Source organism: Vicugna pacos, chromosome 30, assembly GCF_048564905.1.
Source record: "Vicugna pacos chromosome 30, VicPac4, whole genome shotgun sequence".
Lineage (NCBI taxonomy): Eukaryota > Metazoa > Chordata > Mammalia > Artiodactyla > Camelidae > Vicugna > Vicugna pacos.
Window position 1 is genome coordinate 24,457,336 of NC_133016.1, and position 14,323 is coordinate 24,471,658.

The 14,323-nt window shown below is 50.8% G+C and overlaps 1 protein-coding gene across 1 annotated transcript in view; it reads left to right on the forward strand.

The window, feature by feature from the left end:
• The first annotated feature begins 3,036 nt into the window (after nt 1-3,036).
• Nucleotides 3,037-14,323, forward strand: part of LOC140690495 (uncharacterized) — a 76,863-nt gene continuing 65,576 nt past the window's right edge. Inside the window, exons 1-2 of the mRNA XM_072952332.1 lie at nt 3,037-3,432; nt 7,382-7,781. Of these exons, the coding sequence (XP_072808433.1) occupies nt 3,353-3,432; nt 7,382-7,781 (480 nt within the window). The 5' untranslated portion in view covers nt 3,037-3,352. The remainder of the gene's footprint in view (nt 3,433-7,381; nt 7,782-14,323) is intronic.

Genomic DNA, 14,323 nt, shown 5'->3' on the forward strand with positions numbered 1-14,323 from the left:
TGAAAGGCAGCTAGGGACATGGGAGGAAATTCTCTGGCTCGCGAAGGGCAGTCTAGTCCCCTGTTGAAGCCGCCGCACCCCGGCTCCGAACCGCACCCCGCCTCTAGTGTGTCTGTCTCTCTGACAGCCTGCCTGACTGCCTATCTATTGGAGGATGGCAGAGGCTAGACTTTGTGTGTGCCTTGACTGTTTATCTAACGGAGGAGGAGGCGACTATTATGTGTCTCTCTTTGCCCGCATATCTATGTATATATCTATCTACCTATCTATCTATCTACTTCTCTATCTACAGGAGGGAATGCAGCAGGCATGTGTGTCATTTTATTTGTCTATCTGTTGCAGGAGGAGGTTTGTGTGTCTATGTACCTATCTACCTATTTCAGGAAGTGGAGGAGGCTAGTTTGTGTGTGTGTGTGCGCATGTGTTTCTGTCTAAGAATGTATCTGTCTACCTATATAATGGATGAGGAGGAAGAAATTAGGATATATGGCTGTTTCTAAATGGAGGAAGAGGCTAGTGTGTCTGTGTGCCTATTTATTTGTCTCTCTGTCTGTATAATGTAGGAACCCTCCCACTAGTCGACCCACCTGGAGGGATGCCAAATGCCACCCTGAAGCAGCAGAGGGCGCCCCTATTGCAGGCTGAGGGCGACACTGGATGGAAATCCACAAGCTTCCGTTGGCAACGTGTGCTCCCCGCTTCCGCTCTCGCTGTAACCGCCACCGCCCCGCCCCCGCCCCGCGCCCTGACCACCACGCGCCCGTCTCGCTGGAGCCGGAAAACATGGCTTTGTGCCCCTCGTGTACCTAAGGTAACAGATACCGACCGCAGGACCGTCCAAGGAGTACATGGGAGCTAATACCCCTGCTCGGTGGGGCAGCCCCGCCTCTTCACTGCATCCCCTGACCGCACTGCGCACGCTTCCGGGGCGCAGGGCAGCTGCAAACATGCATACTGTGAACCTGGGGCGGGAGAGGTCGCCCCCAGGACAGGCCCTTGTGGAGAAAGGAGGAAACTGATTGGCTCCCGCGAGGCAGTCCGCTCCCAGCGACATCCCTGTCCCCTGAACTAACCTCACCAGCCTCCCAGGACCTTGCTGAGAAGGAGACTTAAATCCCTCAAGCCTGGGGTAGCAGAGGCCGCCCCGAGTCCTGGAGAGGGGGAGATGGGAAGAAAATGACCAATTCGCGGAGGCATCCCCCTTAGCTGCTGTGCCACCTCCTCCTCTGCTGCTGACCTCTTTCCCTGACCTTACCTCGCCCGCTCCCAGGAGCAGGCTGACTTCAAATGCTTGAGTTTTGCAAACTTGAGGGAGCAGAGGGCGCCCCCAGGCAAGGCAGCTAGGGACATGGGAGAAAATCCTCTGACTCGCGAGGGGCACCCTATTCTCGGTCGCTGCCGCCGAACCCCGTCCCGGCACCGCACCCCGGCTCTAGTGTGTCTGTCTGTCTGACAGCCTGCCTGACTGCCTATCTATTGGAGGATGGCAGAGGCTAGTCTATGTGTGTGTCTGTCTGTTTATCTAACGGAGGAAGAGGCGACTATAATGTCTCTCTCTTTGCCTATCTGTCTGTCTATCTTTCTATGTATCTATCTATCTATCTATCTGTCTATCTATCAATCTATCTATCTATCTATGTAGTGGAGGCCTAGAGTCTGGCTAGTATGTCTTTTTATCTATCTGTCTGTCCGTTGGATGACGACGTTAGAGTGCCTATCTACCTACCTACCTAATTGAGGAGGAGGAGAAGGCATGTGTGTGTGTGCGTGCGTGCGGGTCTATGTATCTGTAACTAAATATGGAGGAGGCTAATGTGTGTGTGTCTATCTCTCAATGTATGCACTCTAATGGAGGAGGAGTAGGCTAATATGTCTGTCTCTCTATCTATCAGATATCTATGTATGTAACTATATCTAATCGAGTGTAGGAGGAGGCTAGAGTGTCTCTCTCTCTGTCAGAGGAGGAGGAGACTAGTGTGTCTGTCTGTATGTGTGTCTGTGAGTCCGTCTCTATCTATATCTAATGGGGAAGAAGGAGGAGGCCCGTGTGTCTGGCTATGTGTGTCTCTCTCTCTAAAAGGAGAAGGTAGAGGCTAGTGTGTTTATCCGTCTATCTCACTGACTATCTATCTAATGGAGGAGGAGAAAGAGTCTATTAAGTTTGTCTATCTATTATCTAATGGAGGAGGAGTTTAGTGTGTCTCTCTACCTACCTGAGGAGTAGGGGAGACGTGTGTGTGTCTGTCTGTCTTTGTATGTATCTGTCTACATATCTAATTGAGTTGGAGGAGGAGGTTAGGATATATGTCTGTTTCTAAATAGAGGAAAAGGATAGTGTGTATGTCTGTGTATTTATTTGTCTGTCTCCCTGTCTGTCGAATAGAGGAAGCCTCCTAGGAGTCGACCCACCTGGAGTGATGCCAATTGCCACCCTGAGGCAGCAGAGGGCGCACCCAGAGCAGGCTGAGGGGCACAATGGGAGGAAATCCACAGGCTTGCCTGGGCTGCCCCCGCCTCCCGCTGCCCCCCTCTCTGCAGCCGCCCCACCCTCTCTTCCTGACCATACTGCACCTGCCTGCAGGGAGTTGACTGACCTGGAGAAGTGCCTCCGGTGAACTTGGGCCGGCATTAGGAGCATTAGGAGCCAGAGTTTTCTACTTCATTTTTTCAGGTGGTAGGACTCAAGAACTGAAGTTCTTAGACCACTGTCTGTCTAGGACAAATGTACTCCAGTTTGGGGCTATAATATCAAAGTAAAACAATTTGATAGGTGATCACTGTAAAAATAAAACAAATCACTACCCCCCCCTTCAAAAAAAAAATCCTGATAGGCAAAAAGACTACAAATCCAAGGGGCCACAAGACCCGCCCCCAGAGACACGACAGCCAATCCGCACACACGCTTCCAGGCCACGCCCCGGCGCCCTCCCTCCGCCCACCCGAAGGTCAGATTGCCAGGCAGTCACGCGGCAGCCTTTCCGAGGGGCAGACGTCTCTGCGGTTCTCCTGAGCGGCGCCGGCCCTTCTCCCTCCAGGCGGCTGAAGCGGCTGCAGCGGCGGCAGCGAAGTCCCTCCGGGAAGCGCGGCGCTGACCGAGCGGCTGCCGCGGAGCTTCGTGCCGAATGCGGCGGCGGCAGCGGTGCGGCCCCGAGATGGTTCGCGGGCGGCTCGGCTCTGGGGCTCTCCCGGGCGGCGGCGGCGGCGGCGGCGGCGGCGGCGGCGGCGGCGGCGGCGGCGGCGGCGGCGGCGGCGGCGGCGGCGGCGGCGGCGCTGTTCCTCTGGGAGGCGCGGCGTGGGCCGAGCGGCGGCCGCCCGGCAGCCAACCTGGCGGTGGTGGACGCGGCCCCGTGTGATGGTCCGCGGGCAGCTGTTCGACGTCGGCGGCGCTCCAGCAACCTGGTACTTCGGCGAGGGCTCCAGCTGCGTGGTGTGGTGAGTGTCCCTGCCCCGCCGGCCGGCCGCGCCCGCCCGCGCGGCCCCCCGCCTGGCCTCGGCAGACGCAGCTGCGGCGTCAGCCCCCGGCCCCGGCCGCGGCCCCGAGCCCGGCCCGGCCCCCAGCGGGCTGCCCCGCCGTCCGCGCACCGGGGGTCTCGGGCGGGGCCGGGCTGCTCGCGCTGGGGCGTTGCTCGGGGCGCTTCCCGGCCGGCCCTCGCTGGGCGCGGGGAGTGGAGGTGGAGGCCGGGACCCTGGCCGCCAGGGACCCGCAGGACGGTAACAGGGCCCCGACCCCCGGGCGCTCCCCTCGCGGCCTTCCCTTGACGTCGGGACTGTGAAGCCGCGAAGTCCTTCAAGATGCTCGCGGCGGGGCCGTGGTCTGCAAAGCGGTCGGCAGCGGCGTGTGTGCACAGCCCCGAAATCGTCATCTTGTTTGTCCCCCTCGCCTGCGTTTGCCGCGGCCGGCTTTGCTTCAGCCCCTTCCGTGCTGCCAGGGCTGCTCTCCTGCGCAGCCTTTCTAAGCAGCATGAGCGGCACCAGTGTTGGCGTGGAGTGTTTGAATCTTGAGGTTTCTTAATGGGTGTTGGTGTGGTACCGTTCGCGTTTCAGGAAGGATAAGTCGGCATTCCTGTCTTGATTTCTTCAGGGGTCATTTGGAGTTGGGCCTAATTGGACTTTTTTCCCCTTTTACCGCGCGTGAGCTCCGGTACTAGCATAAAGGCATCCAGACGTTTTAGCACAGTGACTGGACTCTTCCAGTTGCTGCTTTAGTGCTCAGTGGCCCCGAAGGAGTTCTTGCAGGAGCGCATGCAGGCTCCCTTGTCTGGCTCCAGATCCCTCAGAAGCGTTCGTGGAATGGGGTGGGTGGGTGTTGTTTTTATATTAGAACCAAACTACCTGTCATATTTTGTGCTGACGGAGACTTGTGGAAGTATAGATAGGCTCCCTTACATCTTAACCTTCACGTGAGTGTGTCTTTCGTGTTGAATGAAGGAAGCAAACTATTTCTGAACACTTCGGGTCAGGTACTGTGCTAGGTACTGTTACCTCATGTTACCTGAACAGCCACCTTGCAGGGAGGGAAGGGCAGTGCGCTCTCTCTCAAATAAGAAAGTATTTAAAGGTGAAGGCAGTTCCTTAGGTCGCACAACTAGAGTGAGACTTGAGGTTGCAGACTGAGCATTTGTTCCAGTTTCCAGACCCCTTTTCTTTACTCCCTGTTTTCCTTAATTAGTGTTATTAATAATTTTGGAAGTTTAGTGTATTCTACTCTTGCAAGGAAATTTATTTCAGAAACGTGTTCGAATTTGCAAGGTCATAATTTTGGAAATGCATTGAGGGAATGTTTTACCAAGTAATGCTAGCTAGGTACAAAGACTAGTTAAACTTCATTAAAAAAAAAAAAAGAATATTTTCATCCTTTTCAGGAACAGAGTGCTTCACAGCACTCTGAATGAATGGACCTGACAAGCAGTCTAAGTGAAAGAAGCCGACCTTAATGGCCACATGTTGTATGATTGCATTCATGTGGCAGTCCAGAATAGGGAAACCTACAGAGACAGTAAGAGGATTAGTGGTTGTTGGGGCATGGACATGGAGACAGGGCATAATAGCTAAAGGATGTGGGGTTTCTTTTGGAGGTAATGAAAATGTTGTAATATTTATTGTGACGATGATGACAAAATCTATGACTATGCTGAAAGCCATGAAATTATACACTTAAAATGGGGGGGGGGATTATATGCTATGTGAATGTCTCAATAAAGTGTTTATTTAAAAAATGAGCTGAAGCAAATATGGGAAAATGTTAACATTGTCTGATATGTAGGTGTTGGCTCTACTGTTTCTATTGCATTTTTCTGTTTTTGTGTATGGTTGAAACCTTCCTGTTAAAAAGTGCTGGCTCTTAAAGAAGCCTGCATTCAGGGGAAGGAGAAGTGAAAGCATTACATGGGATGTGATCTGAATGCCCCAGCTGGTTCTAAGGAAGCCACTCTGGGCCCAGTGGCGTACCCTCGTGTGTGTAATTCGCACTTCTGAGGGTCTCCTCGGTAGCACAAGGGATCATGAAAGAACCAGCCTTTGGTCAGCTTCATTCTAAAAGACTGCAATGTGTGGAGCAGATAATAGCCACTAACTCGTGTAGGTACGTGATGATTGCCATCCTTCGCTGAGGGCCCTGAGAGAAGGACGTGTTAGTTAGCCCATTTCACCTTGAAGCTCCTGAAAGCAGAGTAGTCACAGGTCTAAGTCCCACCAGGGAAATTAGGGTCCAGGCTCTGTCTGTCACCCACCACATTTTCCCCAGTGCCTGCCACGTGTGCTGCTCTAGGCATAGACACAGTGGGGTGACACCCACAAGGGGGGTGGCAGCTTCTCTGTCTGAGCCTGGAAACTGAGTCCATTTCTCTGGTGGAGGCTCAGCTGGACAGGGAGGTGGCAAAGGTGAAAATGTGCAGAAAACTCTCCTTCACAGAAGAGTCAAGGAGGACTGGGAGCAGTTGGGTGCTGCTCAGGTGGACAGGAGGAAGCAGAGCAGTGGAGGAGGACCTGTGAGGTCGACCTACGGGTGTGTGTGTGTGTGTGTGTGTGTGTGTCGGAGATGGAGAGAGGGCCCTGGCGTGAGGTCATTTCTTCAAGTTCTTTGCAGGGCCAAGTAGAGGACCATGCCACCTGTGTAACCCTGTGGCCACAGCTTTGCATGCTGGTGTGGTATACAGGCCATCCTCAGGGAGTCTCTGCTGTCCTGACCCTGCCCAGGTCCCAGGGAAGGAATCAGAACCCAGAACCTGGAGAAAGATGCACTGGCGACAGGGGAAGCAGGGGTAAGAAAGAGCCAGGGCGTGTCCACGAAGGATTAGAACGTCTGAGGTAGGGTCAGGAGGAAGGGCTGGAGAGGTGGGTCAGGACACTCTATGAGGAGGGCTGGGCAGACTGGGAGGGGAACAAGGGAGTTCTGGGAGACAGCCGTGATCTGCTTCCCTGCTCGGCTCCTGTCCCTGGATTGTTCGCTCATCTCAGCCTTATGAGCGGGTCAGTTCCCTTGGTCTGATAACTTGGGGTCTCTGCCAGCCCCCAAGGAGGGTGACTGAGGCTTCCACTCCTCTTAGCCTTGATCCCAGTTCCTACCCAGACGTGGGAAATTCAGACATCTCTCCCCATGCTGCCCCTGCTGGGCGAGCTGTTCTTGTGAAGTGGGTCATATTTGTTAGGAAGCACTGTTCCCTTTCTATGAGGTGACAAATTTGGGTGAAGGCTAGTTTACACAGGTGTCTCCGCCTTGAGCGCGCAGCCCCGCCCCCGGGCCATGGGAGCCAATCCGCCCGCGCGCGCTCCCTGGCCCCACCCCTGTCGCCCTCCGGGGCGCGCGCCCCTCCCTCCGCCCACCCGTTCGGTCAGTCCCTCAGGTAGGCGGGTGGGCAGGCAGGCAGGCAGGCAGGCGGCAGCCGGTCCGAGCAGCCGGCGGCTCGGCTCTGGGGCTCTCCCGGGCGGCGGCGGCGGCGGCGGCGGCGGCGGCGGCGGCGCTGTCCCTCTGGGAGGCGCGGCGTGGGCCAAGCGGCTGCCGCGGAGCTTCGTGCCGAACGCGGCGGCGGCAGCGGTGCGGCCCCGAGATGGTTCGCGGGCGGCTCCAATTGTACTCCAGTTTGGGGCTATAATATCAAAGTAAAACAATTTGATAGGTGATCACTGTAAAAATAAAACAAATCACTACCCCCCCTTCAAAAAAAAAAAATCCTGATGGGCAAAAAGACTACAAATCCGAGGGGCCACCAGACCCGCCCCCAGAGACACGACAGCCAATCCGCGCACACGCTTCCAGGCCACGCCCCGGCGCCCTCCCTCCGCCCACCCGAAGGTCAGATTGCCAGGCAGTCACGCGGCAGCCTTTCCGAGGGGCAGACGTCTCTGCGGTTCTCCTGAGCGGCGCCGGCCCTTCTCCCTCCAGGCGGCTGAAGCGGCTGCAGCGGCGGCAGCGAAGTCCCTCCGGGAAGCGCGGCGCTGACCGAGCGGCTGCCGCGGAGCTTCGTGCCGAATGCGGCGGCGGCAGCGGTGCGGCCCCGAGATGGTTCGCGGGCGGCTCGGCTCTGGGGCTCTCCCGGGCGGCGGCGGCGGCGGCGGCGGCGGCGGCGGCGGCGGCGGCGGCGGCGGCGGCGGCGGCGGCGGCGGCGGCGGCGGCGGCGGCGCTGTTCCTCTGGGAGGCGCGGCGTGGGCCGAGCGGCGGCCGCCCGGCAGCCAACCTGGCGGTGGTGGACGCGGCCCCGTGTGATGGTCCGCGGGCAGCTGTTCGACGTCGGCGGCGCTCCAGCAACCTGGTACTTCGGCGAGGGCTCCAGCTGCGTGGTGTGGTGAGTGTCCCTGCCCCGCCGGCCGGCCGCGCCCGCCCGCGCGGCTCCCCGCCTGGCCTCGTCAGACGCAGCTGCGGCGTCGGCCCCCGGCCCCGGCCCCGGCCGCGGCCCCGAGCCCGGCCCGGCCCCCAGCGGGCTGCCCCGCCGTCCGCGCACCGGGGGTCTCGGGCGGGGCCGGGCTGCTCGCGCTGGGGCGTTGCTCGGGGCGCTTCCCGGCCGGCCCTCGCTGGGCGCGGGGAGTGGAGGTGGAGGCCGGGACCCTGGCCGCCAGGGACCCGCAGGACGGTAACAGGGCCCCGACCCCCGGGCGCTCCCCTCGCGGCCTTCCCTTGACGTCGGGACTGTGAAGCCGCGAAGTCCTTCAAGATGCTCGCGGCGGGGCCGTGGTCTGCAAAGCGGTCGGCAGCGGCGTGTGTGCACAGCCCCGAAATCGTCATCTTGTTTGTCCCCCTCGCCTGCGTTTGCCGCGGCCGGCTTTGCTTCAGCCCCTTCCGTGCTGCCAGGGCTGCTCTCCTGCGCAGCCTTTCTAAGCAGCATGAGCGGCACCAGTGTTGGCGTGGAGTGTTTGAATCTTGAGGTTTCTTAATGGGTGTTGGTGTGGTACCGTTCGCGTTTCAGGAAGGATAAGTCGGCATTCCTGTCTTGATTTCTTCAGGGGTCATTTGGAGTTGGGCCTAATTGGACTTTTTTCCCCTTTTACCGCGCGTGAGCTCCGGTACTAGCATAAAGGCATCCAGACGTTTTAGCACAGTGACTGGACTCTTCCAGTTGCTGCTTTAGTGCTCAGTGGCCCCGAAGGAGTTCTTGCAGGAGCGCATGCAGGCTCCCTTGTCTGGCTCCAGATCCCTCAGAAGCGTTCGTGGAATGGGGTGGGTGGGTGTTGTTTTTATATTAGAACCAAACTACCTGTCATATTTTGTGCTGACGGAGACTTGTGGAAGTATAGATAGGCTCCCTTACATCTTAACCTTCACGTGAGTGTGTCTTTCGTGTTGAATGAAGGAAGCAAACTATTTCTGAACACTTCGGGTCAGGTACTGTGCTAGGTACTGTTACCTCATGTTACCTGAACAGCCACCTTGCAGGGAGGGAAGGGCAGTGCGCTCTCTCTCAAATAAGAAAGTATTTAAAGGTGAAGGCAGTTCCTTAGGTCGCACAACTAGAGTGAGACTTGAGGTTGCAGACTGAGCATTTGTTCCAGTTTCCAGACCCCTTTTCTTTACTCCCTGTTTTCCTTAATTAGTGTTATTAATAATTTTGGAAGTTTAGTGTATTCTACTCTTGCAAGGAAATTTATTTCAGAAACGTGTTCGAATTTGCAAGGTCATAATTTTGGAAATGCATTGAGGGAATGTTTTACCAAGTAATGCTAGCTAGGTACAAAGACTAGTTAAACTTCATTAAAAAAAAAAAAGAATATTTTCATCCTTTTCAGGAACAGAGTGCTTCACAGCACTCTGAATGAATGGACCTGACAAGCAGTCTAAGTGAAAGAAGCCGACCTTAATGGCCACATGTTGTATGATTTACTTATTTATTTACTAGAGGAGGTTCCAAGGGTTGGACCCAGGACCTCGTGCCTGCTAAGCAAGCGCTCTACCGCTCTATCTACACCCTCCCCCCGACCCGGGAAACTTCTTGAACCCAATTGTTAGTGGATTTTACTGAGGTTTCATTACATAGGCATGATTGATTAAATCATTGGCCATTAGTGGTCCGTCCCTGCTCCCTCTACTCTCACCAGAGATTGAGGGGTAGGGATTAAAGTTCCAACCTCTTATCATGACTTGGTCAGTCTGGTGACCAACCTTCATCCTTAAACTGTTAACGGGCCCTCCAGTAGCCATCTCATTAACATAAACCCAGCTATGGTTGTGAGAGGCTCATTATAAATGAAAATAGAATATACCTCCATCACTCAGGAAAATCCGAGGGTTTTAAAAGCTCTGTGCCAAGGATACAGTGAGAAAGACCAAATAGATTTTTTATTATTCTTCAGGGTTTTTTTTTTTTAATTCATACGTATGTCCACTTCTTTCACCATTTATTAAAGAGTAACTCTTCCTCCACTGAATTATCTTAGGGCCTTTCTAAAAAGTCGGTTGGCCGTATATATGTGTGATTTCTGCCCAGGCTCTCTCTGCTCTTTATTGTCTCAATTACTCTGTAGAAGCCTTGAACATACTTGACTAAATTTAGTCCTAAATATTGCCTATTTTTTGATTACACGGTAAAGTAGCCTTTCTTAATTTAGACTCCTGATTGTCATTGCTAGCATGTGGAAATGTGATTGATTTTTGTGTATTGACTTTGTATCTTGCAACCGTATTAAACTCACTTTTTAGTTCTAGGAATCACATTTGTAGATTCCTTGGTATTTTCTAGGTAGATGGTCAAGTTATGTGCAAATAAGGACAGATTTACTTCTTCCTTTCCATTCTGTTGGCCTTTTGTTTTATTCTTCTCTTAAAATTAGGCCCTTATTACGGTGTTGAATAAAAGTGGTGAAAATGTCCATCCTTGCCTTTTCTTCAACCTTACGGGGATGCATTCAGTCTTTCGCTATTAAGTGTAATTTAGCTGTAGATTTTTCATCAATATACTTGACTTGGGTGAAAAAGTTTCTATTCCCAGTTTGCTGAGTTCTTTTGTTTGTTTTTTTAATCATGAATTGGTGTTGAATTTTACCCAAAATTTTTTTGTATGTATTAAGATGATTATATGGTTTTTCTTTCTCAGTCTCTTAATATGGTGAATTGATTGATTTTCAAATATTAATCAACCTTGTATTCCTGGAATATACCCTTCTTGGTCATGATGTATTACAGTTTTTATGTATTGCCGGATTTAATTTGTCAATGTTTTGTTGATGAATTTTGCACTTTGTTTGTAAGGGAAATTGGTTTTTAATTTTCTTGTCATTTCTCTGTTTTTGGTGTCAAGGTATTACTGGTCTCAAAATGAATTGGAAAATGTTCCAGTTCTGTTTCTTCTGTTTTGCTGGACAAACCTGTGTAGAATTGGTAATATTTCTTACTTGTTTGTTCAGTAAAATACACCAACAGAGCCATCTGATCTAGGAGTTTTCTTTGTGGGAAGATTTTTAAGTAAGATTTTAATCTCTTTAGTAGATAGAAGACTATTCATGTTATCCATTTCTTTTTACATTTTGATAAATTATGTCATTTAAGGAAATTATCTGTTTTATCCAATTTTTTAAATTTATTGACATAAAATTGTTCATAATATTCCCTTATCCTTTTAGTGTCTATTGAATCTATTTTGATATCTCCTCTTTCATTTTTGATATTGATAACTTGTGTCACTTTTCTTAAAAATTCTGGCAAAACATTGATTAGTTTTTTGATTGTTTCAAAGAACCAGCTTTGATTCCATTGTTATTATTTTTCCCCATTTTTCTGTTTCATTTAATGTCATTAATTAGGTAATAATTTTCTTTCCTCTGTATGCTTTGGGTTTAATTTACTTCTCATTTTCTAGCTTCTTAAGGTGGAAGCTTAGATTATTGATTTCAGTCCCTTCTTCTCTCCTGATGTCAACGTTTAATATTATACTTTTAATTTCTCCACTTGAACATACCAGAGATGCCATTAAAAATGGCTTAGATTACTCTTTTTGTGGAAGTAATAAGTATTGGCTGTGGCTACTTCATTTCTGACCTTGTTTTTCCATTAAAAAAAATTACTACCTAAATAATATTTTATGCCCTTAGATATCTTCTTTTTTAAAAATAGGAAGTATGTATTAGTGATAACTTGCTGACTCATCTCTCTGCTTCCACTGTTGCCCCGCTGAGGCACACTCCCCATAGTGTAGCCCAAGAAATCTTAAAAAATAATCACTTCACACTTCCTACTCCAAATAATCCTCAGAAGTAAAGTGTGGTGGGCTGAATAATGCCCCCTGAGGCTGGCTGTGTCTTAATCCCCAGAACCTATGAATATGTGATCTTACAGTACAGAAGGAACATCACAGATACATGTAAGTCAGAGATCCTGAAACGAAGAGCTTATCTTGGGTTACCCAGTCGGGTGAATGTATAGACAAAGGTCTGTGTAAGAGGGAGGCAGGAGGATTAGAAGTTGGAAAGAGGAATGAGAATTAGAAAAACTACTATGAGGGAAGAAATGACAGCAGTGCAGAGAATAAGCTCTGAGCCGAGGAACGTGCACAACTTCCAGAAGCCGGCAAGGCAAGGGAGCTCATTCTCTGGTACCTCAGGAACGCAGCCCTGCCAAGTTTCAGGCTTCTGACCTGAGACTGCAGGATGATTCCACTAAATTTGTAGTTATTTATGGGGAAGCTGATACCAAATGTGTAAAGTCTCCTGCTCTGGCTACCTCGCCTTTTCCCACCGGCTCTCCCCCTTCTCCCCCTTGTCCATCGCGCTTGGCCTCACAGCCCTCATTTCCCTGCTAGACAGAGCTCATCTCTGCTCAGACTCACTGTGCTCAGCGTTTCCTCTGCTTGGAAAGGCCTCTGCTCAAATGTCATCTCCTTACAGAGTTGTGACTGTGTCATTTTAGCCAAAACGGGCATCTCCACTTCCCCTCACTGTCACATTTTCCTATTTTAGCTTCATCTTCTCAGTTCCTGAATTTATTTTTTAGTTGTTTGTTACCAGTCTGCTTCTTGTACAGATAAGCTCACTCTGTGGAATTGGGGCAGGAGCCCAGCACCAGCACAGTGCCTAGTCATTGAAGGCAGTTAACAGATAGTTCCTGGGATGAAGAATTGAAAAATTTTGGTTGCTAATGTAGTGTCATTGGCAAAGTGTCGTGGTTAAGTAAAGTATGCTTTGTGTTTTGATACAGTATGTATATACATGGCTTATAGGGTGAAGAAGAGGCAACTGCTCTTGGCCTTTCTCCCCCTGTCCCCTGTCCAGGCCTGCCCAGTTAGGTCATGCTGCCCTTAATGGGGAGGGGACATTAGAAGGCACTAGAAGCCAGAAGAGGTCTTCCATGCAGTTGTCCCCTCTTTCACGAGGCTAGAGGAGTGTAATTCAACCCATGACCCTGGGTCAGGTTCAGTATTGGTCTAGCCGCTAGAAGGCCAGAGCTGAAAAAATTAGAAAAAGTAAAATTTACATCAGTTTGCCTCTGGCAATTTATATTTAGCAGCACAGTTTGCTTTCTGAGAGGGTCCCATGGGAGCCAGAGTTAGCCTAGACTAGGGTTAGGCAAACCTTTTCAGTAAAGAGCCAGGTATTTTAGGCTTTGTGGGCCTCTTGCAGTCTCTGTCATATGTTACTAAATTTTTTTTTTAAATTTTTATGATGCTTTAGAAAAAAGTAGACTGTAGCTCCAGAGCCATATGAAAGCTGGGTGCAGAGTGGCTGCAGTGTTCTGAGCCCTGGTTCAGGCTCTGTTCCTTTTACTTGTCTGCTTGACAACGTCTATTTCCTGGGACCTGGCCCCTCACCTGCAGCTGCGGAAGCCGGACTCAGCTTCCTCGAGCTTCACAGGAAGATGTTAGACACGTGGCCCGTGCAGGCTGTGTTGTGTGTCTTAACACACATTAAAAGTGCCCTCTTTTCTTGTGTGATGGATGAATGATCCTGCAGACAACTCTGCAACTCACAGTTGTACAAATATTTTGTTCAGTGAGAGCATCGTTTGGGTGAATGCTAGACTCGAAGGCCACTACCATTTGGGAGTATCTTGAGGTTTAAGGTTCCTGGAAACCTCCTGATTAGAATTTCCATGCGAGTAACTTAGGACTTTTGGGGGCAGAATAAGAGTTTAGAGATGGAGGTAGTCAGTGTATTCACATTTTCTAAAATAAAAGTAAAGCCAACATGATTACTACATTAAATTACAATATAACTTACTCATTTGAAATATTTAAAATATTATATACTTGTTATCTCTCAACTGTAAATCTCTGGAAGTTTTCTCCTCTTGAATTATATGAAATATCTGTAAATTGGTTTTGCTTTTGTACAGATAGGATAGCCTTTACTGGGTGTCTTTCTTAAAGCATTGTTTTGTTCTGGCAGGCAGTTACTCTTCTGGAGGATCTGCCCAACCCTTTTGAGGCTTGTTTTAAAAGTTTCTGATGTCTACACGAAATGCCCGGGTCTTCTGTGTATTTTCTTGGTTCCCGCTGGTCATGATGTGAACACCAGGAGTTGTTCAGGCCAGAGCTCCCTGTTGTTCTTTCTTTGATAATTGCCTGTGAAATGGCAGTTACCCCAGCTTAAAGCTTAAGGGAAGCCCTTGTAGATTATTGGAGCCCTTTGCCTGAGAGGCGCTCTCCTCTTCTGGGTCCCTGTCCTGCAAATTCTAGCCACACGGCCTCCCTGAGCTCTCATCTCTGGGCATCAGCAAGACCACTGTGTTGTATTTTGGGCTCCCTGCCATACACCCCAGCCTAGAAAACACCTGGGAAAGAAAGCTGGAACAGTCATTGGGCTCCCAGAGCGATCTGTCACTACTTGTCGATCAGCTTCTGAAAGATATGTCATATATACTGGGTGAAGAAGGGCTCGTAGTGCAGTACCACTGACTCCACCACAG